The 21,427-nt window shown below is 48.4% G+C and overlaps 2 protein-coding genes across 2 annotated transcripts in view; one reads left to right on the top strand and one right to left on the bottom strand.

Moving 5' to 3' along the window:
- Nucleotides 1-3,054, top strand: part of DMTF1 (cyclin D binding myb like transcription factor 1) — a 28,873-nt gene extending 25,819 nt beyond the window's left edge. Inside the window, exons 16-17 of the mRNA XM_030959849.1 lie at nt 1,035-1,182; nt 1,729-3,054. Of these exons, the coding sequence (XP_030815709.1) occupies nt 1,035-1,182; nt 1,729-1,838 (258 nt within the window). The 3' untranslated portion in view covers nt 1,839-3,054. The remainder of the gene's footprint in view (nt 1-1,034; nt 1,183-1,728) is intronic.
- A 44-nt stretch (nt 3,055-3,098) lies between these two features.
- TMEM243 (transmembrane protein 243) lies at nt 3,099-12,173 on the bottom strand. Its single transcript, XM_030959850.1, has 4 exons — nt 12,028-12,173; nt 5,933-5,983; nt 4,614-4,718; nt 3,099-3,569 (listed from the first exon to the last, which is right to left on the bottom strand). Exons 1-4 carry the CDS (start codon nt 12,103-12,105, stop codon nt 3,447-3,449), a joined length of 357 nt encoding a protein of 118 aa, XP_030815710.1. The 5' UTR covers nt 12,106-12,173; the 3' UTR covers nt 3,099-3,446.
- Nucleotides 12,174-21,427: the final 9,254 nt, after the last annotated feature.

The raw sequence follows: 21,427 nt of genomic DNA on the forward strand, positions 1-21,427 counted from the left end.
TGTGGATGGGACCTTGTGCAGTTCACAGGTTGTCAGCTCCTCTCCAGCAGCATCAAGGAAGGGGTTTTCAGACAGCTGCCTTTGCTAAAACACTGTGCAGTTACGTAGGGAAACAAGTTTTCCTACAAAAAACAAGGTGGAGAAACATCAGAATTTTCTTAAATACAGAGGGTTGTAACCTCTGAAAACAGTGATAAATCCAGGTACCTTCCATTGTGGCAGCAGTAGTCAATAGCCTTCTACATCAGGGATCCAGAAGTTTGAACAAACCTTATGCATGTTACACACAAAAACTGGAATCCAGATATCTCTGCTGGTTCTGGCAGTAATGTGTGGGATGACTTTTCACTGCACTTGTGGAACCAGGAGTGTGCCGTGACACTGAGTCAGCCAGATGTGTTGCTGCCATTCCAGTACCACAGGAGCCAGGGAAGAGGCAGGAGCAGCAGCAGTGGCAGGACTGGAAGAGAAGGAGGGTATTGACAATTGTACCTGGAAGGAATCAGTGTCTTGCCAGTCTTGTGGTAGGTTCAGCAAAAAAAGTCTGGAGCCAAATTCCAGCCAGTGACAGACCAAGCAAGGCACAGCAAGTAAAGGGGTTTTGAGCTCTGTGTTCAGTGTCAGTTCAAACTTGACAACAAGAGTTGTGAAACTTAAGGTAAAGCTGTTGGGTTTGTGGAGCAGGTAAGTGCTATAACGGTAATGCTTCAGTCTCAGAACATCTAGACAGAAAGTAGTAGAAAAGCCTGATTATTCCTCTTCACAGACTTAATATTTGGCTTGCAAGGGAACACCACCTTGCAGTGTCTCCCTTCCTCTCCACATTGCTTAACAGGGTAAAATTCTTCTCATCTTGTTTTTGGGTGCCTGCACTAAGATAACATGCCCTTTAAATGCCGAAATAAACTATCTCAGGTGGTGACATTTCAATTTAATGAGATAAAATTCATTCAGAGTGGAGTATGGTTGAGCAATGCAGGTTTTTGTTTATGCTACCATGAATAGACTCTCATGGCCTGTTCTGTGTTGTGCAGGACCTGGGTTCCCCAACAATAGAAGAACAAGTTGATCAGCCTACAATAGATGATGAGACTGTGCTTATTGTTCCTTCTTCCCATGGTTTTATCCAGGCAACAGATGATATGGATAATGAATCAGTCTTGCCCTTGACAACTCTCACAGGTATGACAGTCCCTGTCACTAAAGCAGTGTACAGAGCTTCTGAGTCTGTGCAGACAACACTTCATACATCCTTGCTTTCTCTTAAAAATTTTACATATCAGTGCTATCAAACTGCAAGTAAGCTAACAAATACTCCTCCCCAGAGGAAGGATCTATCTCCCTGTAGAGCCATCAGAGGGTCAGCACTGATAGTGCAATACCTGCTGGATGCAAATGTGAGTCACACCATTGCATCCATATCCATCCATATTGGCCATCACTTACCTTCTCCAAAGATACTCAAACCCCACCTGGATGTGGTCCTGTGGAATGTGCTCTAGCTGAACCAGCTTTAGCAGGGGGTTGGACTAGAGAATCTCCAGAGGTCCCTTCCAACCCCAGCTATTCTGTGATCTTGTGAAATTAGAAATTGCAAACTGCCCAGTTTGAGCAACACTGCCTGTAATTGGTTAGAATTCCAGGCTACATTTCCTGTCTCTTAAGTTTGTGTTTTAAATCTTGTTATAATGGCACAGCAATAGTTCTAATGCTTTTTGTCCCTTGCAGATCCTATCCTACAGCACCATGGAGATGGGTCACACATTATTGGCTCATCGTTGGGCAGTCCTGACTCAGAAGATTCAAAGGATGTTGAGGATTTAGTGAGCTGTCCCTGAGAAGCAGCAGTGGTGTCCATTTCCTATTGACCGTGTTTGCATTGTGAAGTTAGTTACAACCTGTGCCACGTCTCCAAAGAAAGCAGTCACAGTCTGTTTGAACAGAAGCTTCCAGTGTGAAATGACTGCAGTGCACTTTCTCTGCTCAGGCTGTTTCCCTCATCCAGGAGGGAGAACTGAGGTGCCACGTCTCACTGGGGTGTTCCAGTGTGCTGAAGAGCCTCTGTTGCAGTGCTCACAGTGCTCAGCTCCATGCAGTCAGTTCTGATCTGACTTGTTACTGATGTGCTGAACTGCACACGTGGAAAACTGGACAGAAGTCAAGGATTGTGGACTGTAGCCTCTTAGTGCCGCAGCAAGTAGTAGTTTGCACAGGTTTCATGAAGAATGGGTGAGGATTTTTGCACTTACTGACTCTTGTAACACGTGGAGTAAGAGACTGTTACATTTCAGGAAGGAGTAAGTTCCATCAGAGACTTCAGGGAGCATGGGCAGCATCGTGAAGCAGGGGTGTGTGTTCCCATCTCACCTGACTTGTTCATGTGTCTGTGGCATAGGAAGAAGGCAGAAGCTTATGGGACTTGCCTGGTCTGCTTGTTCCTGAGGAGTCCATTGCTGGCAATGGACAGTGCTCAGAAAGATCACTTGTGGAAAATCTTGGGGTTTTTTTTTTTCTTTCATCACTACAGCAAGCTAAATAAAAAGGGAAGGGCTATGAGAAAGGGAAGCTACTGGGACCCACCGGCCACCCCAACAAGCTTGGAATTTCTTGGAGATTGTTGTGAGTAGGTTGGAACATTTGTCTCTGTTGCTGTTACCTGACACTACCAGCCACCTCTCCAGATGGGATTTCTGCAGCAAGTTAGTAAATGGGGAGTGGTGTGGAGGTGGCAAAGTCTTGGAGGAATAGCTCTGTGAGAGTCTGGACATAGGGCCTTGAGGCAAAGAAGGCCAATTAATTCCTGCATTGTTTGAAACAGACACTAGGCTGAACAGCAGCCTTTTAGCTAGGAATCAAGAGAAAAAGCTATAGAAACTAAAGACTTGTATAAATTATTTTATTTATTTCTGTAATTAGCTCTTCATAATCAAGAGTTGGTCTTTTTCAGTCTGTGGTTTTGTTAATGTGAAAAATAAGTTGTAGTTTTAAATGGTTGCCTAGGGAACAGAAATAATTGTATATTCAGTTTCAACAAAATAAAGAGTATTTGTCTTACTTGACTGTAAGATGCCATTTATTTATACTGCCACAGATTTTTTCAGTGCTGCAGTTTATTTGTACAGTAATAAAAAAAAAGTGCAGTTTTTTTTCCAAAATGAAAAAGCTTGTGCCATTCTGAAACATCAGTACAACTGGAATGTTCGTTAAGCGCAACAGTAGCTCTTCAAAAAAAAGCAGAATGTCACGTCTTATGGCAATAATTCTCCCCAACAAGAGGGACATTACATATACATTTACATGAAAATCATGTACTGATTTGTCCTTGCACAACCCACTTCTTTCCTCTCAGGCTGATGGTTCTCACTTGAATGTCTCGAGTGGAGCTGAGAGCTGAGCTGGAAGCAGTCTGACACAGCAGCATCGTTGCTGGGTATTCCCAATGTCCTTCATTTACCCACTTCATGGAAGTACAGGTTGGCACATATACATAACATGACAATAGAAAACAATATGTAGTAAATTAGATTTCTAAATTTGGGTTCCAGGTCTCCTTGTCGATACCAGTAGATCTAGAAGAGAAAACAAGTTTTTGTTATTTCAAAAAGCCAGGTATTCTAAGGGAACTATTTTTGGTAACTGAATTGACAACTTGCAGGTTTTGGTGATTTAGTTTTGGGGGTTTTTTCCTTCCTGTAAAACAATCCAACTTCCTCTGGCCAGAGGGACTGAGTGTGTCTGTGTCTGTATGTGAAACAGGCCCTGAGGACATGTGCTGTCTGGTCAGCTTTGCTGAGAGGGAGGGAGAGTGGGTGGCTTTACTCTCAAAGCTGCCTCCACCCTGGTGGATGAGGACAAACAGCAGCTTTGCACTAACACAGTCTATTCTGGGCAGAGTTGTGGCCACCAGCTGTAGGATCAAAACCTGGGACTGGCCAGGCAATGCAGAGCAACTTGCCAGTGTACCCAGCAGTGAGGGGTTCAGGGCTGCTCCAGGTCACAGCTGCAGGAAGGAGAATGCTCCAAGTATGAAAAGCTACAGCAGGAGAAGGAGCCACCAATGTCCCTGCTCATGGAAGTGGGGTTGGACTACATGGTCTTTGACAGCCCCTTCCAACCCAAACCATTCTGTGATTCTGTGAACTCAGACCTGCCAGTGCTTGGAACCAGCTCCCTTGGAGTTCTGCAGTTGTTGAGTAGAGGAACATCTTCCACTTGCTGTAGCTTCCTACCCCTGTAACCCATCCCCTGTGTTTGAAAGGGCACTGACTAATGCAAGTGCATGGCTGATCCCACTTCAGGTGTCTTCTGCAGCACAATCCATCTCTGCATTCCCATTTCAGTGCTCTGCTCCCTGGTTTCCTACTCTGTGACTCCACTGGCAGTGCCACAGAGGTGACAAGTCTTGCACCACAGCTGGGCTGCAGGAGCTGGCTCAGTTCACACACTTACTCTGCACTAAATACAAAATTCACTGCCACTGCCTCATTGTCAGCTCGTGTTATGGAGGCAGGAAAGCTTTTCTAGGAGAGTGTAAAAAAGAAGGCAGCACCACGTAAAGCAGATTTTATTCAGAGCCATTGACTGAAAAGCACGGCAAACGTGACGGTACTTACAAGAATGCCAGCAGAAATGCAACACAAGGAGATGCAGAAAGCAAAAAATACATTCACAGGTTTTGGAGGTAGTTGTGGGAAGACAAAAGCACTGATTAGAGTGACCTGTATGGAGGAAAACAAAGATGAGGATTTCACTCTGGCCAGAGCTGCAGTGAGAAGAAGCTCAGCCCAAGGGCTGGAGCAGAGCAGCGCTCACATCCTGACCTGCACAACCCTCCCTGGTCTCTGCCTCCCACCCCTGAGGAGCTGAAGGAAAATGTGCAAGTCTGGAGGAAAACTGCTTTGATACAGCTGCACACTGAGAGGAGTGGGAAAAAAACTTTGCCAAAAGCTTTGCCACGCTGGCTCCTTGCCAGAAACCACCCTCCAAGTGGCCCTGAAGCCATCAGGCCCAGGGGTGCACACTGCCCATGTAGGAGAATCCCTGAGATTTTGTTTGAGGATGAGGGAAGTGATGAGGATCTGACTCTATGTTTCAGAAGGTTTGATTTATTATTTTATGATATATATTATATTAAAATTATACTAAAAGAAGAAAGGATTTCATCAGAAGGCTAGCTAAGAATAGAAAATGAATGATAACAAAGGCTTGTGGCTCGGACTCTCTGTGCTGACTGTGATTGGCCATTAATTAGAAACAACCACATGAGACCAATCACAGATCCACCTGCTGCATTCCACAGCAGCAGATAATCATTGTTTACATTTTGTTCTTGAGGCCTCTCAGCTTCTCAGGAGGAAAAATCCTAAGGAAAGGATTTTTCATAAAAGATGTCTGTGACACATCCCTTCAGCCAAGTGTTCCACCAGCTGGCACCCCACCTGCCCCCAGAGCCTCTCTGCACCCCAGCTCTCCAACAATCCCCCCATGGACCACACTCATGGTCTCCAGTCGTGACTGTGTTGGGTTTGTCTTTAAAGCTTGGGGAAAGCACAGCTCAACACAAAGGGACAAACTTTGGGAAGACTTATATAAGCCATAAATAGAGGACAATAAATCATAAATAGAAGGAAATAGAAGCAAACACGCTCTCTTGGCACATAAGTGCTTTGTTGTCTCACCCAGCCTCACGTTCAGCCAGGATGGACAATCTGCTGGAGAACTCTGGGATTTTATTGCAGCTCTTACAGAAATGTATTCCCCTTCTCCTGCTGTCAAAGAGTTCCAAAAGACAGATATGTCCCAAAATGACTGCCTGCCCTAAATCAGAACCTCTTTGGTCATTGGAAGCTTCACCAGCCATTTTTGGGGAGGAATTCTGGTTTTCTCCCTGTCACTTAAAGATGCAACATGGGGTGGGATGGGAGGTACTTACTACAAGCAGCAAGGTTGTTAAGCCACCAACAACGAGATTGATGATTCTGTCCTGAAGAAAAGAGAAGAGTGTTATTTGTACCTAAAAAACCAACAAAAAAAAAACCCCAAACCATATAAAACAGAGCATTACCCAACAGCATGAGAGCATCAGCCAGGACCCACATTATTGCCAGCACACCCAAGGCTCCCTGCTCAGCCCTGCCACACAGGAGGGTTTCCCCTCCCTCCATGGACCCCAGCGAGGTTGTACTGGTCAACGCCTCATGCACCAGGTTTGCTCATTTGCAAATGGCTTCTCTGCTACATCTAAATCTATTACAGTTGTGCAAATTGTATTTAAATCTTATTTTGAAAGTGGGAGTGCACAGATGGAGGTTGCCAGAAAAAGCTTTTTTTAGCCTCACTGCCTGAGAATTAATAGACTGATAGAGTCTTAGGTGGGAATTTGTGGGCTGCTGGCAAGAAGGTGAAACGTTGCCCACACCCCAAATGCTCCACCCTAACACAGTGGCTCTGCTTGGACAGACAGATATCCCCCCTCACTTCTTTCTGCTGCTCCTGATCAGTATAAAACAACTGGGAGGACACAACTTTTTGCCCCTGGGAAGAAAAATCCCTCAGTGACAGCATCAGTCCCATGCCAGTGGCATCAGTGTCACTGGCTGTGACGCTGGGCTGTGTGACACAGGCTCAAAGGAGCACCCACAGCAAGATCCTGTACTGATGAACCTTCTGGAGTAAAAAACAAAGGAAAAGGAGACTATTCCAATCCCTGCCAGCACACTGCCTCCTCCCTGGAGCTGCTCTGAGTATAAACATGTATCACCACTGTCAGACTGGGCTGCACACAGCCAGGTGTGACACCCCAGATGGCTGACAACTCAAATCAAAGGCTAAAACAGCTACAGCAGAAAAAATGTGCAGAGAGAAAACACCCCAGACTTCTATTAAGTGTACGGAGAGTCATTAAGTAGGTATGGTGGAAGTGAGAAAAGAGGTTGAGCAGTGAAAGCATTTTGCACAAGACATCCCAGGCAGCAGGCAGAGCAGCATGGGCTTCCCTCCACCTGATCTTGCATGGTTCTTGCCTCCTAAAATTTGGATTTGTAAAGGGTAAAGTCCCAGGCCATCAAGAAGTAACACATGACAGCAGCAGGGCACCAGAAGAAAGCAAAGAGGAGGCAGGGAGCAGCAAATCATGTTTTTGTGGGACGCCACCAGCCCTACCTGAGGCTGTGGAGCTCACATTGAGGCGGTTTAGGAACAGGGGGATGCTGTGCCCTCGTTGTGCTCATCCCCAGGGGACAGGGGCACAGCAAGCAGACTCCAAACCCTCTCCTATCAGTCCCCAACTCCTCTTTGTAAAACAAAACCACTGATGCTCCTGCAGCCCAGAGGCCCCAGGCTGTGGGGAGCAGCAGTGGCTGCAGCAGTGAGAAGTGACCCCTCCATCCATAGGAAATTGTCACCAAGATCCCCTGTGCAAGGTCCTCACCAGCCAGGCACAAACCCCTTCTCCTCACTGGCATTTCCACACACGGAGCTGGTGATGTGGCAGCAGCCTCAGAGCCAGCTATGGGATACCCACCACTGACCCCAAAAAGGAACCAGGAGAAGTAACCCCAGGCAAACAAGAGAAGCAACTTGAAAAGTGCAACCATGAAATGCTCCATGAGAGCACAGCTCGGCTGGACTCCTCCTCCTCACCTAAAATAAATTAAAGAGCTCAAAGCTGACTTTAATTTAGGCAGGAAATGGAAGGGTCCTTACCCCAAAAGCCATTCCAGCACCAGGAGAGGATGGCAGTTTTGCCCTGCAGATCTGGCTGAGCCCAGCAAGGCAATGTTACAGAGGGGGAACCAGAGTTGGCATTCAGGCTCAGCTCCTCCATTCAGGGTGGCAAGAGGTGAGCAACTGGATCCCTTGTGCCAGAGGAGATGAGCTTCCAATAGCACAGACAGCAGGGAATGCCAGGGAGCAGAACTGGCAGTGGGTCACCAACCTGGTGAGCACAGGGTCACAGCCAGCTCTGCAGAGAGCTCAGAGGGATGGACACACAGTCAGACACCATCCAGAAACTCAGCCATGACTGCTCATCATTAACTGAGACCCATTGTGCCAGGACAGGCTGGAGTGGCAGGAGAAAACAAGGGGGTCAGGTTTGACAGCGATCATGGAGCATTTCTCTCTTGAATGTTTCACTGTGGGAGAGAGCATCCCCCAGCACAGGGACCTCTCATCTCACCCTGCTGACTGAGGGACTTCCCCGGGCCAGCAGGATCAGGGACAGATGCCAGCAGTGCATCCAGTCCCTGCAGCCAAGGCAGCCCCTTCCCTGTGTTTAAACCTGCAGGCACTCAAATTTTCAAAACACACTGCTGGCACAAGAAGGTATTTCAGGATGCAGGGATTACAGACACTGATCCTGAAATCCTGGGCTTGGCGAAGCAGTGAGAGGCTGCATTCCCCAGTGCCCACTGACACTTCAGCCCCAGGCAGCTTAGCACAGCAAAAAGGTTAAAAATACTCAAGCAGAGGCCAAGACGGCTAAAGGGATTGGGGATGACGGAGCCTTTCACCTCCACGCTGTGTCTGAGTGCACAGCCTGGCCAGGCAGACACTGCTGGGCATGCAGGAACTGGCTGTGGTGAGCCCTGTGTCCTACAAGGCACCCAGCTGGCACAGCAGCTCCCACCACCAGCACAGCTGATTCAGGGAGGATTTTTCTCCAGCATCACTATGTACTGCAATAGCTGCTGGAGAAAAAGACAAAGAACTCCAGCAGGGACACCAAAGCAGAGAGCCTGAGGTGACCTGGACCAGCCCAGGGCACTGGCACACACACCCCAACCTCTGGTACAGCCCAGCAGTGCCCCCGTGGGGGCCCCATTCAGCCAGCAGCTCCCGAGCTGTTGGCCAGGCAGGAGATGCATTCCATGTTTCACTGTTGCACAAGATGCATTTGGAAACAGGAGGGTTCCTGCCCTGTCCTTTACTCTGGGGAGGGGATTGCAGGGGCTGGAGGCCCCAGACCTCTCCCAGGGAGCCTCTGCAGTGCAGAGGTCTCCACTCCCTCCATCTCCCTCGGGAAAGGGACATAAGGTCAGGAAAGGCCAAATCCTTGCAAAGCAGGAGGGCACAATCCAGGATTCTTTAGGATCTGGGTCAAGGTTACTTGGAGCAGCAGGGAAACTGAGGCTAGGCTGAGACTGTATCTGCATTCCCTCCACAGGCTGTGACAGAGGGGCAGCTTTGCTCTTTGCCCCATTCCAGCTCAGCACCTTCCATCCCTGGATCCTCCAGGTTAGCAGCATGTGGGCTGAGCCCCAGGGATCCTGGCAGAGGCTTGGCCAGGAGAAGGGAATGGGCAGGGCCCCTGGAGCGTGGGTACCTGCTGCCATCTCTGCAGGAGTGACAGAAAGGCCATTTTTGTGCCTTACATCAGCAAGTCCAGATGGTCAGCAGCCACTGCAGCCGTAGGGGATGCCTGAGTGCAGTGCCAGGCCCAGCCTGGTGGAACTGCAGGCAAACCAGGCTGTGCTCAGGGCCATGCTGGACCCCCACCCTCTGCAAGACATGGGGACTTCCTGGTGTGTCCTCAAAAGCTCATCATTGCCATCCTGAGCTGCTCAGTCTCTCCATTGCCTTCTGCTTCCAACCCAAAGCAATCAACTCCCACCACTCAAACACTCCCACCATGGAGGAGCCCAACTTTGAACTTCTCTCCTGAGAGAAATGCTGCACCTGTGGCACTCTGTGCCCTCCTTGCCACCGTGCAGCTGTGCCTTTGCCTCGTCTCACACCACTCAGTGCATCCCTGGAATCACAGCTGCATCCACAGCGCCTGGCTCTCATTGGTGCCGTGTTCCTGCACTCCCTCTGCCCAGCAGCCACTTCTTGGGCACCACCTTGCCCCAGTCCCTGCTCAGCATCACACAGGAGAGCCAGCTTGGCAGCTGGACCACAGCAAGGCAGGGGGTGGATGCTGCTGCCCAGCTCTGCCATCCCCACAGAGTGGCTTTGCCCGCAAAGTCACCAGCTTGGGGACCAGGAGAGTGCAGGAAGGCAGGAAGAGGGAATCCCCATCTCTACATCCATTTCTAATTGCTGGCAAATTTCGGGCTCAGGGCTTCCTGGGACACAAGCACTGCCCCTGCCCCTCCTTGTGGCCCAGCCTGAGCAGAGGATCCTGGTTTGCCAGTGTCAGCCATCATTTGCAGAGACCCAAAAGCAGAGCTGGGGCGTGGGCAGACACACTCCTCCCGGCAGACCTGCTCCCATCTAAAGGCAAAGTTTGGCTTTTCCACTTCGGACACAGAACATTCCAGCTCGGGACCTCACCAGCGTCCGTTCCCAAGCAACCCCAGCGAACCAGAGGAAACGACCCCGGGCCAGCACAGAGATCCCCTGTCTGTGGGACACGGGTACAGCAGCGAGAGGCCATCTGAGAGGTCCCAAAAAAGCCACAGGAGACAGGCAGGGGGTGAAGTGCAGGACGCTGGATCCCCACCAGAGCCCAGAACTGAAATTAGCATTCCACCTTTATTATTTACCACTCCCCCTTGCGAGCAGAGGCGTAGCTGGAAAAGACAGGGATCAGGGATAGAAGGCTTAACCTGGGCTGGAAAGTTTGGGAGTTCCGTGCCAGGACTGCCTCCCTGCTCTGATGGAACATCCCAGTCCCCAGAAGTGCCCATCGCTGGGAGCTTCCCAAAATCCCTGACCCAGGTGCTCCAACACCTCCCGTGCCCCATCAGGGCAGCACTGCTAGTGGGATACCTGTCCCCCCTCAGTTCATCTCCTCGGGGTCCTGCCTGTCCTCCTATGCCCCATCATTCCATTTTCCCCGAAAATCCCGTGGATATCCCTTTGTTCTCATTAAACATTACAATTGTAGCGGCAGTTCCAAGTTCTTGCAGGGAGGGCGGTGATGGACTTGATACACTTCTGAATAATCTCAGGCAGTTTCAGCCTGCAGCCCCCAAACTCACACGAGTGTGTAACCCCTCCTAACAGGGGACAGCCCCAAGTCACCGACAGATGATGTGACACTCCAGGGACCGTGGTTCCCGAGGGATCCCGATGCCGGGCGGCCCCAGGAGCCCCCTCCCTCCCCGGCAGAGCCCCGCAGCAGCGCCGGGAGCCGAGCGGCTTACGGGGATTGACACCTGAGGAGCCGCTGCCGCCGCACGCCAGCCCAGGAGCCACCGCCAGCTCCTCCAGCCCGGGAGGAAATCAGTGCCCAGGAAGGCACCAATCGCAGCACCCCCATCCCCATCCCCATCCCCATCCCAGACCCCCAGACGGGGTGAGAGGCGGCCCGGGCTCGGCAGGGCACACCCGGATGGGACACGGCGGCTCTGTCACCCCCTGCCCGTGCCCAAAGCCCGTCCCAGCCCCACTCCCAGGGTGCCCCCGACCCTGAGTCCCAAGTTCCCGGTAGAGTTTTGGGGGGATGTTGCTTTAGGGAGGATTATTTGAAAGTTGATTTCCTTGCGGGGAAGGGGAGGGAAATGTTTCGTGAGTTATTTGGGGAGGGGGTCGTGCTGGAAGGGTTTAGTTCTGGGGATATCGTTTGGGTTTTTTAAAAAAATTGGCGCGGTGTTCGTTTGGGGCTGATGGATTATTTTTGGTTTGGGGCACTAATTGGGAGATGGTTGTTTTTGTTTTATTTCGGGGTTTTTTTTTTATAATTACGCCAAATTAAAGCTTTTCCTTCTTTTGGAATTTGAAGGGCTCCTTTAATTTAATTTTTTCATTGGCGCGCAGCCTTTCTGATTTCTGATGCTGTTTTGGAGGGGGACTGAGGATTCTTTCTTATTCCATAGGGATTTTTAAATTTGTTTGCAGGATTCGGGCAGGTTCCTCGCTCGGGCGGGCCGCTCCGTGCCGAGCCCGGGGGCAGGGTGGGTGCCGAGCTGCCGCTCTCCGGGGCGGCCGGGAGGAGGTTCCCCATAACCGGGGGGCATTTACGCCGGCAGGGTGAGGAGGGGGGGCACTACGGGACTCTCAGCTGCATTTCCCCCGCCGCGGTTTGCGTTGCCGGGGGGCTGTTTCGGGGCAGCGGGGTGCCGGGGGTGGCGGGTCCCTTACCCTGGCCGAGGTCTCCCCGAAGAGCGGCCGGTTGTCGGCGCCGCCGGTGCCGTACCCGCGGGCGGGGAATCCCTCCATGGCGCGGGGGCGCTGCGCCGGCGGCCGCGGGGGGGCGCCCGCTCATCCTGCGCCTCCGCCCCGCCCGCCTGCTCCGCGCCCCGCGGGCTGAACCGGCCCCGGGAACGGCACCGGGAACGGCACCGGGAACGGCACCGGGAACGGCACCGGGAACCGCACCGGTACCAGCAACCGCAGCGGCACCGGCACCAGCACCGGCACTGCCACCAGCACCGGCACCGGAGGGGCGGAGCAGCCCCGGCCCCGGCCCCGGCACCGGGCGGGGCGGAGCGGCGGGAGCGGCCCCGCGGGTGCGGAGCCGCCGGCCCGGCCTGCGCGGGGAGGGGCGGAGCCAGAGCTGCCGGTGCCGATTTGTTGCTCAACAAAGTTGCGGTATTTGAGGAAATCTCGTTAGGGATGATGATACGGCAGCTTGGAGGAAGGAGGCTGATTTGATTTGGTTTTGATTCTATTTGATTTTTCTTATTATAGCTTTTATTTTCTTTTGATTTTTTTTACTCGATTTGATTTTTCTTATTATAGGTTTTATTTTCTTATTATAGGTTTTATTTTCTTATTCTTGTATTTTTAAATTTTATTTTGTTTTCCTCTGTTGTGTTTTACTCTCATAGAATCGTAGAAGCAGAATATGCTGAGTTGGAAGGGACCCAAAAGTAACATCAGTCCAGCTCCTGGCCGTGCACAGGACACCCCACAAAGCTCACCCTGTGCCCGAGAGCATTTCCAAACCCTTCTTGAGCTCTGCCAGGCTCAGTGCTGTGAGCGCTGCTCTCCAGAGCCTGTTCCAGTGCCCAACCACCCCCTGGGTGTAAAACCTTTTCCTAATATCCAACCTAACCTTTATTTTACAGCTGTTGTGTTTTTCTTCTTTTGTAATTTATTTTAATTTATTTTACTTTATTTTACTTTATTTTTATGGGCTTGTTTATTTATTTATTTATTTATTTATAAACACCTGATCCTGCTAGAGCTGAAAATTGAACTCACATCTGCTTTTCCTGGTCCCCTACATGAGTTACCCATCTAAACTAGATAAAAGAGAGGGATTATTCCTGGGGCTAGGATTGATAGCAGTAAAACACTTTTGTTGTATATATTCCTTAGCCAAAGTTATCCCATGTCCCAGCTGCTGCTGCTGCTCTGGAGCTGATGATGGGTTTGCATGTGAGAAAGCCTGGGGGCATTAATTTTATTGTTATTTTAAAATTTATTTTTATTTCTTTTAATTTTATAATTATATTTATTTACATTTTTATTTAATTTTTATTTACATTAATTTCTATTGATTTGGGGTCTTTTTTTACTTTATTATTAATTTCATTTTTCCTATTTACATTACTTGGTCTCAGAAAATAGCTTTCCTCTTGGATGTCTCCCAGGCCATCATGGACACATTCTTTCTCCAAGTGCATTTTAAGATGAAATAAACCAATTAAGATGCATTAAATATTGTGGCTTCCAGGACAGATTGTAAGTTTTTTGTTCAAATGAGCTCTCTGGTTTCCCCTGACCCTGCTCCCTCCAGGAATTCCAGGGGGCTTTTTGCCCTGAGAGACAAACTCCCCTAAATATCACTGGAATTTAGGAGAAATAGCGTGGCCATTTCCTTCTTGTGGGATAGAAAAGATTTCCAGGCCAGGTCTGTAGGTGAGAAGATCAGAAAGAAGAACACCAGCTGCACATAGGAGCTGTCAGAGCAGTTGCTCTGCTGGTGGCTCCAATTTCTGTCACCAAGGTCCTCCTGCAGGCCAGGCTGGTGGGAGCTCCCCAGCTGTTGAGCAAGAGCCCGGTGAAATCAGCTTCTCTTGCGAAACATTTCTGTCATTTTAGTCTCAAGTGTTTGCCCTGGGGCCGTGCTGGGCACACAGGGCTGGAGCACTCCAGCTGCTCTCGGCCTGTGAGCTCAACAGCTCCGAGACCAAAGTGCCACTGCCTCAAAGGGGAAAGGTATTGAATTCAAGTGAGCCTGGGAAATCATCACAGCTCAAAGGGGGAAAGTATTGAATTCAAGTGAGCCTGGGAAATCATCACAGCTCAAAGGGGGAAAGTATTGAATTCAAGTGAGCCTGGGAAATCATCACAGCCTCAAAGGGGAGAAATATTGAATTCAAGTGAGCCTGGGAAATCATCACAGCTCAAAGGGGGAAAGTATTGAATTCAAGTGAGCCTGGGAAATCATCACAGCCTCAAAGGGGAAAGGTATTGAATTCAAGTGAGCCTGGGAAATGATCACAGCTCAAAGGGGGAAAGTATTGAATTCAAGTGAGCCTGGGAAATGATCACAGCTTTGCCGGGGTAGCTGTTGCCGATTCCCCGACTTCTGGGACTCAGGCTGGGCCCTCCCAGGGGCTCCCCTGTTGGGGGCAGACCCTCCTGGGGCTTTGTGTCAGGAAAGAGAGATGCACTGGATCTTTTCGGTCTTCAGGTTCTTGTTTGTTGTTATCTTATCTAGAGTTTTGCACGCTGTCCACACCAGGCTCAGCGCACTGGAAAAGCACTGCAAAAATGGCCAACAGTCTCTTGTTCCAAGGTCTTTTAAGACTGAACTATCCAATTAAGAGCTGACACCTGGATTATTTCCCCTTTTAACCCAATAACTGATCCCAAAGAGCTGCAATGGGGACTTTTATGCCCAATTACAAAATGCCACCCAAACCCACGAAGAAGGAGGAAGAAGAAGCATGAAGAAGAAACTCAGGATGACACCCTGTGCCCTCCATCTTGCTTCCATCCACAACATACTAAAAATCCTAAAACCTGCATTTCCCACTTAAGTGATACACCTACACTACTCTCTATAATCTACTTCACACCCTAGTGGATTCCAGTCTATTCTGGAATTTAGGAAACTTTCTCCATGAATGAGGGTCAAAGTCAGTGCTCCCCTGGGGGTCAGGGCACCCCAGAGCAGATGGGGAAATATTCCTGGTGCCCTGGGTTTCCACACAGCTTCAAAGGTGAAAAGCATTGAATTCAAGTGAGGCTGGAAAATTATCACAGCTTCAACAAGCTTGACTGTGTCCTGAGCTGGAGTACTGGGTGGGAGGGCACAAAGGTCTCCTGTAGCCCTCCAGGAGCCATTCCCAGGGTAAGCCTTGGGGAAGAAGGGTCTCCAGGACCCAGTGGAGAGACTCTTCATGTCCTCTTGAGCCACTTGGTAAAAAACAACCCCATGGTGTGAAGGATGTGGCTTCCTGACACACAAGTGCTCTTGAACTACAGAACAGCTGGTTCTGTGTTCATTTTTCAGTACTTGTGTGTTAATTATTCTCCTGAGCAGGCTCTGGCTGTGCCCAGATTAAATACTGAGGGGTTTGTAGGGTCTGGGTGGGGCATGGCAGTGCTGGAGGGGGTGACTGTGGGAGTGCTCTGCATCATTTAAACTTGGAGTTATGTCTCAGTGGGACAAAGGGACATAACCTTCTTCCAACATCCACTGAATAACTGAGAACAAATGCAAAACACAGGCAAAACTTGCTGAAAACCACAAATTGTTACTTGTGTATAATAATCAATGAATCAATAATCAGGGAATACTGGAACAGGGGAGTTTCTTGTTTCTCAGCCCATGCTTTGCTATGGCATCTTGTTTTTTAAGTGCTACACATCTTCTACACTTAACCAACCTACATCTCTCCCACTTGGACCACTCACTTGTGCATCAAAGTGCTTCCTGGGTGATGTGATCACTTTGTAGACGGCAGTTCTAATTTGATAAGAGTCTGATTGAGCCACTCATGTAACAGACCAAACAGATTCACTTTTCTACAATTCAAAGTAAGTATATCAATCTTCAGTGAAAAGTACCTATGCTTCTCAGGTCTGAAATAAAAAACAACTTGCTATTTAATAGAGGAAGTAATATCAAAGGAAATCTTGGATGATTTAACATTGGAAGGATTTGTACTGCTCAGGTTGGACACAACTCCCTCGGTCTTATTTAGTGTGTTTTACATTTATTACAGTTGGCTGCATCTGTTACAGCAGTTCCAAGGTTTACATGCTGAGCTTTAGCTCTCCTTCCTCAAAAATATTCCTGGCATTACTTCCTAGAAATAGATTTGGCCCATAAATTGCAGAGAGCTTTGGAGTCTCTTCAGAACATCAGCACCATAGACGATAAAAGACTATGTGCTTTCTCCTATCTAATATTTTATTTATATTAAAAGTCATCATGTGTTTTTCTGTGCACTCTGGGTGAAGGTTTAATTCAGCACATATTTGAAAATTTCAATATATCCCAAGGCTAATTATACACCACTGTCACTGATGCTGCAGCCTCTAACTCACCAGCTGGCTGTTGGAGTGCCAGGGTGGAGGTCAGTAACTCATCTGGGCAGGCAGTGCTGCCTCCAGCCCCTCACTGGCTCCCTGATGCTCTGAGTGTCCTTTCTAGTGATCCAATGTGCTGGGGCTTCTAATGTATCAATTTATTCCATAACTCTTTGGAAGCAGGGGTTTTCTGCTGCCATTTATCTTAGTGTCAGCTCCAGCAGGAGCACACCCTGCTCTCCTGTCTCCTTCCCTGCAGCAATTTCAGCTTCCTGACACAGCCATTACTGATTATAGCTGGTCATTGGCTTTTGCACTTTAAATCAGCCCTCAGCTCCCAGCATGATGGCTGTGGGGCTATTCCACTTGGCACACTTTATTTTGAAAGGACAGCAATTTCCTCAGAGCTTTCTAACAAAGTTTCCACAACAGAAAACTTCTGAGACATTCCAGGAGCTGTTTTCACTGTGTTTTCAAGTCCAAAGAAAACCTGACTAACAAATTTGGTTTGTTAGAATAGACTTTAATCTCATCTCTATCAGCCCCAACCTGAGGAAATACTCTGAAAGAGGAATAAATGGACATTTACAACACTGAGATCGCTCTCCATCATCCCAGAAGAGTTGGGTTTGACTCCCTCTACAGAAAGGGTCACCCAAGATCATCAAGGGACAACCAGCTCGAGGACAGCCATGCTCCCCCCAGACAAGGGGCATGATTCTCTGTTAATCCTGCCAGGATGAGATTGTACATTTCTTACTTTTGCTGGGGGCACATGTTCTGCTGAGAGGACAGGAAGTTTCTGTAGAGAGTGTGTGAAAGGAGAAGAGAATCCAAAACCTCTAAGTTTTGCAGTTTCCACAGTCAGTTTTACCTAGTAGCTGCCTACAAGGACCAAAAGACTTTAAAACTGGTACCAAGAGGTGTTACAGACATATTCAAACTTTAAAAGAAAAAGAAACAAAACCAAACAAAAGCAAACAAAAAACCCCAAACACAAACAAACAATACCTCCCAAAAACCAAAACAAAACCAAACAAGCAAACAAAGAAAAAAAACCATAAAAAGGACAAAATCAAAATTCAGTGAAGTATTTCCAGTATACCCCAGGTGCAATCTAGTGATGTAGCCAAAGGTCTCTGCCTGCATCTCTCAGTTTATGGTAACTTTCCTTGAGTCTCTGCCTTACTTCTTTCAGAGTTTTTCCCCTAAACAAGGATGCTTTAATTTAGAGTTAATGGAGAACCTGAGTGGCACTGGGACCCATGGGGCAGATCCCACAAAGGGAACCCAGGGCTGCTGGGGTGACACCCACTGTCACTGATGTGAGCAGCCCCTACTTTACTGTCATTGCCAGGGACATGGGGAGGAACATCAGCCCAACAGGAGGGGGAAAACAACCACGGCCTTGTCTGATTTGCAGCCAAGGAGAGAGAGGTCTGGGGAAGCAGTCAGCAGAGGGAGGCACGAGCACACAGATCCTGTGCAAACCTCAGCCCCTGGCATCCCTCCAAGCTCCAGAATGCAGGCAGAGGGCTTCAAACAGTTCTGAAAAACTATTTATTTCACTTTTTCCACATTTATGTTTAGCTCTTGGAGATCAGATGGGAGACTGAGCAAATGAGGAAGCTGAAACATTCTCATTCAAGGATGTATTGTCTGAATTATTCATTATAATCTTCATTCTCCTGTGGATTTTTCAGCATTTGAGTGTTATGAGGATTGTGGATTCTCCCCCTTTTATATTATCTTAATGAATTGCAGAAGCTTTCCCATCTACTCCTTCATGCTCCAAAATGTCAGCAGAGTCAGCATTCGATAGATTTAGAGAAAATTTTCCTTAATATTTTTTATTTTTGAGAAAAGATAGCTTCAAAAATATAAACATTTCATTAAATATGCATGTCTATGCATATACAATGCAAATTTCCCTCCTGGGCTTCTGATAGATGCATAAGCTGTTTACCAACTGCTCCTGTGAGCTGGTGGCAGACATTAAGTGGTGCAGCAGCTGTGGGGCTGCTTCAAAACACCCCTTTGAAGAGCAGGGGATAGAGCTCGGTGTGACACCGGTCCTTACACAGCAGCTGAACAGGAAAACAGCCCTTCATCTGCAAGTCAGACACCACCCCTCACCCCACCAAGGGTGGCAGGAACATCACAGGGAAATCTGCTTTGGTACTGATCTTCAAGAAGAAAAAAGCTACTTTGAATAGCAAAAGGACACAGAGCAGCAGTACCACCTCCTGATTTTGCAGGATTTCCATCTTGTCATTTAAGCTTTCCACAGCAGCATGAACAGAAAAGAAAATTATGCACCTATTTGTCCTTCCTTAGTATGTGCATATGCTCCCCTTTGGCACTACCACAGCCTTGAAATGCAAGGTTTGTGATTCTCTGCAGAGAGGTGAGATGAAAAACCTTCTTTGCCCACAGCAAGCACGCTCTGAGAGGTCACCCACCAGCAGCGAGGCTCTGTGTGCCTTGTCCATCTTCCCAAGCCTCCTCAAGGCTACCTGTCAGCCAAGCACATCCAGCAGAAGGAGATTTTCTTCCCAAAACTCAGTGTTTCTGAGGCACATGCTCCATTAAACAATGGCTAGCCAGAGGCTGACTAAAACATCCGCCTGAAATCCAGACTGCTGCCTCTTGTGCTGAAATGTTTCCAGCTGGCACTGCCCCAGCCGCAGGTTTTTTCTTCTCCATGGGCATGTGCAATTCAAAACCTGCAGTGGCTACAGCCTCTGAATTGAAAAGCAAGTCATGCAAATCCTATTGGCACCAGGGAGCTGTTATCTTACTAAAGTTTATGGATTTCACAGAGTCTGAGGGCAGAGGGCTCCATGCCAAGTGAGAGGTGTGAACTCTCTTTTTGGGGTCTCACGCAGCACAAGTCCCTGCTTATAGTCAGGAAAATCTGGGCTGAGACTGAAGGCAGTGTTTGGAAACTGTGTTAGTCCTCAGGCAGTAAAATAATGTTCCAGAAACAAAACCTCTGCCTGCTCTGTATCTGTCTTACATCTCTGTATCCACCTTGTTTGTATCAGACAAGATGTGTCTGATCAGTGAAACAAGTGGAAAATACTTATTAACCTCTATTGACAGAGTCCCAGTGTAACCACTTCATTAATTTATCCCTGATTAGAGTCTGTTTATCCAGTCTAGTATCATTCCCTTTTAAGTACTGGTTCATGTTGACCCTCCATCACTCCTCTGGCACCTCTCCAGTCTTCCAAAGTTTGTTAAGATCTAAAATTAGTGAAATGAGAGTACTGAGCTGCTGATCTTAAGAACAGAAGTGTACATGACCCCAGACTTCTGAACTTAAAGTGTTTGTATTTAGCAGGTGATGTTTCACATCCTCCTCAGCTACAGATTGTAAATTATTTCATCTGGTATGGATGGATCCTACTACCTTGCTCTGATATAGTAAAGCAGTAATTATGAACACTTGGTGCGATGTTTTTCCCATCTGATGGATATAAATGGTAAGATTGTAAATAATAGAGAAGCTATTCCTAAGTTAAGATTGCCAGTGATATTTTAATGTCTTCTTACTGTCTAAACATACTTAAGTTTTTATATTTCTGTTTCTGTTGCCTTGCATTCTCAATAATCTGTTTGCAATATACTTTCTGTGGAAATGAATATCTGTCCTAAACACCTCTGTTGAGCTCCTCCTTCAGATCTGTCTGTCATCTATCTTCTCTGTTGAAATATTGCTCTGATCTGACAAAATATTATTCTGCTGATGTTTAAATAATCTGTCTTTGTAGTTGCAGCTGTAGTAATCTTTCTCATTTGCTGAGGCCAAAGTTGTGAGTGATAGGCTATCAAAGAGATATTTCATGTTTTTAATTAGCATCTCCTCCAAACAGTGATCTTTCAGCTCTGGTCCACAGACCTCTTCCTTTTCAAAGGGTCCAGTGGAGGGAAGAAGGGTCCTTCTGGATTGTGACTCAAATTCCTTCTGAACAGGATGGACATGTATCTCAGAGAGGTTAGGATTGGAGTTGGCAGGTTGTAACCACCACAGAGCAAGAGCTCCACTGTCTGTAGCTTCAGGAAACCAGAGCCACAGAAAGAAGCTGCTCTGCAGGGACACCAGGCTCTTTTCTCCAGTAACACTGCCCACCACATCCCTATGTGGCTGTGCCTGGCTCCAGCCCATCTCTCCAGGCACAGCATCCCAGCACTTATCTCCTCTCACTCACAGCCCACCTGCTGGCTCCTCCTCGCTCACATCCAGCCCTGGCTGGAACATCCTGTACCTGGCACGAGGATGCTCCCCACGATGGCACAGCAGACATCCTCTAGACAGCCCGGGCAAACATGAAGAGCCTGCCATTTATCCAGTCCCCCTGCTTTTTGCTCCATCCCCCAGCAGCTGGCAGCAGTTTATCCACCCGAGCAGGACAGCTCCCACTTGGATGAGGTATTTGGGTGCTCTTGCCAAGGCAGGAGGAACATCTGCAGCGAGGAGCTGGGACCGCATCCTCCTTCCACAACCAGCAAGAGCTGCCAGCAGGGGAGGCGGTTTCTGTGAGCACGGGATTGCTGGCAAAATGCTGATGCATCTGTGTGCTTGACTCTTTAACCTGCTCGTCCTTCCCTGAACCCGTCCCCTTCTTCCCTCCCTTCCCTTTCCCTCTGCTCCTTCTGCTTCTGGGCACTCCCTTCCCTGGATCTCCCGTCCCTGGAGCTGCCGCCTGCCAGGGCACATTGCAGCAGCAGGGCAGCACCGCGGGACGCCGGGGCGTGGGTGCCTCCCCACCATCCCCCGCCTCGGGGAGCCTGCCACAGCACGTGTGAAACTGCAGAGCATCTGCTTCAGTCAATTGTTTGGCTATTCCCAATCACAGAAATAACAGATAACGAGGAAAACAGTGATTTAAACACACAGGCACACAACCATTAATGAGCAGGTGATTAGAGCTACAGTCAGGGAAGGCAGAGCTTGCCAAGCACTGACTGATGGGCCATTAAAGGAGCTACTCTGGCTTTGGAGAGGATCTGCCTCAATATTGTACCTGATAAGATGGAGAAAACA

The sequence above is a fragment of the Camarhynchus parvulus genome, chromosome 1A (assembly GCF_901933205.1).
Source record: "Camarhynchus parvulus chromosome 1A, STF_HiC, whole genome shotgun sequence".
Lineage (NCBI taxonomy): Eukaryota > Metazoa > Chordata > Aves > Passeriformes > Thraupidae > Camarhynchus > Camarhynchus parvulus.

Coding starts and splice junctions, on each gene's coding strand:
- TMEM243 (XM_030959850.1), bottom strand. CDS start 12,105: ATGGAGGGATTCCCCGCCCGCGGGTACGGCACCGGCGGCGCCGACAAC. Junction 4,719..5,932: donor TAACAACCTTGCTGCTTGTA/GTAAGTACCTCC, acceptor TCCTCCATACAG/GTCACTCTAATCAGTGCTTT. Junction 3,570..4,613: donor GCATTTCTGCTGGCATTCTT/GTAAGTACCGTC, acceptor TTTCTCTTCTAG/ATCTACTGGTATCGACAAGG.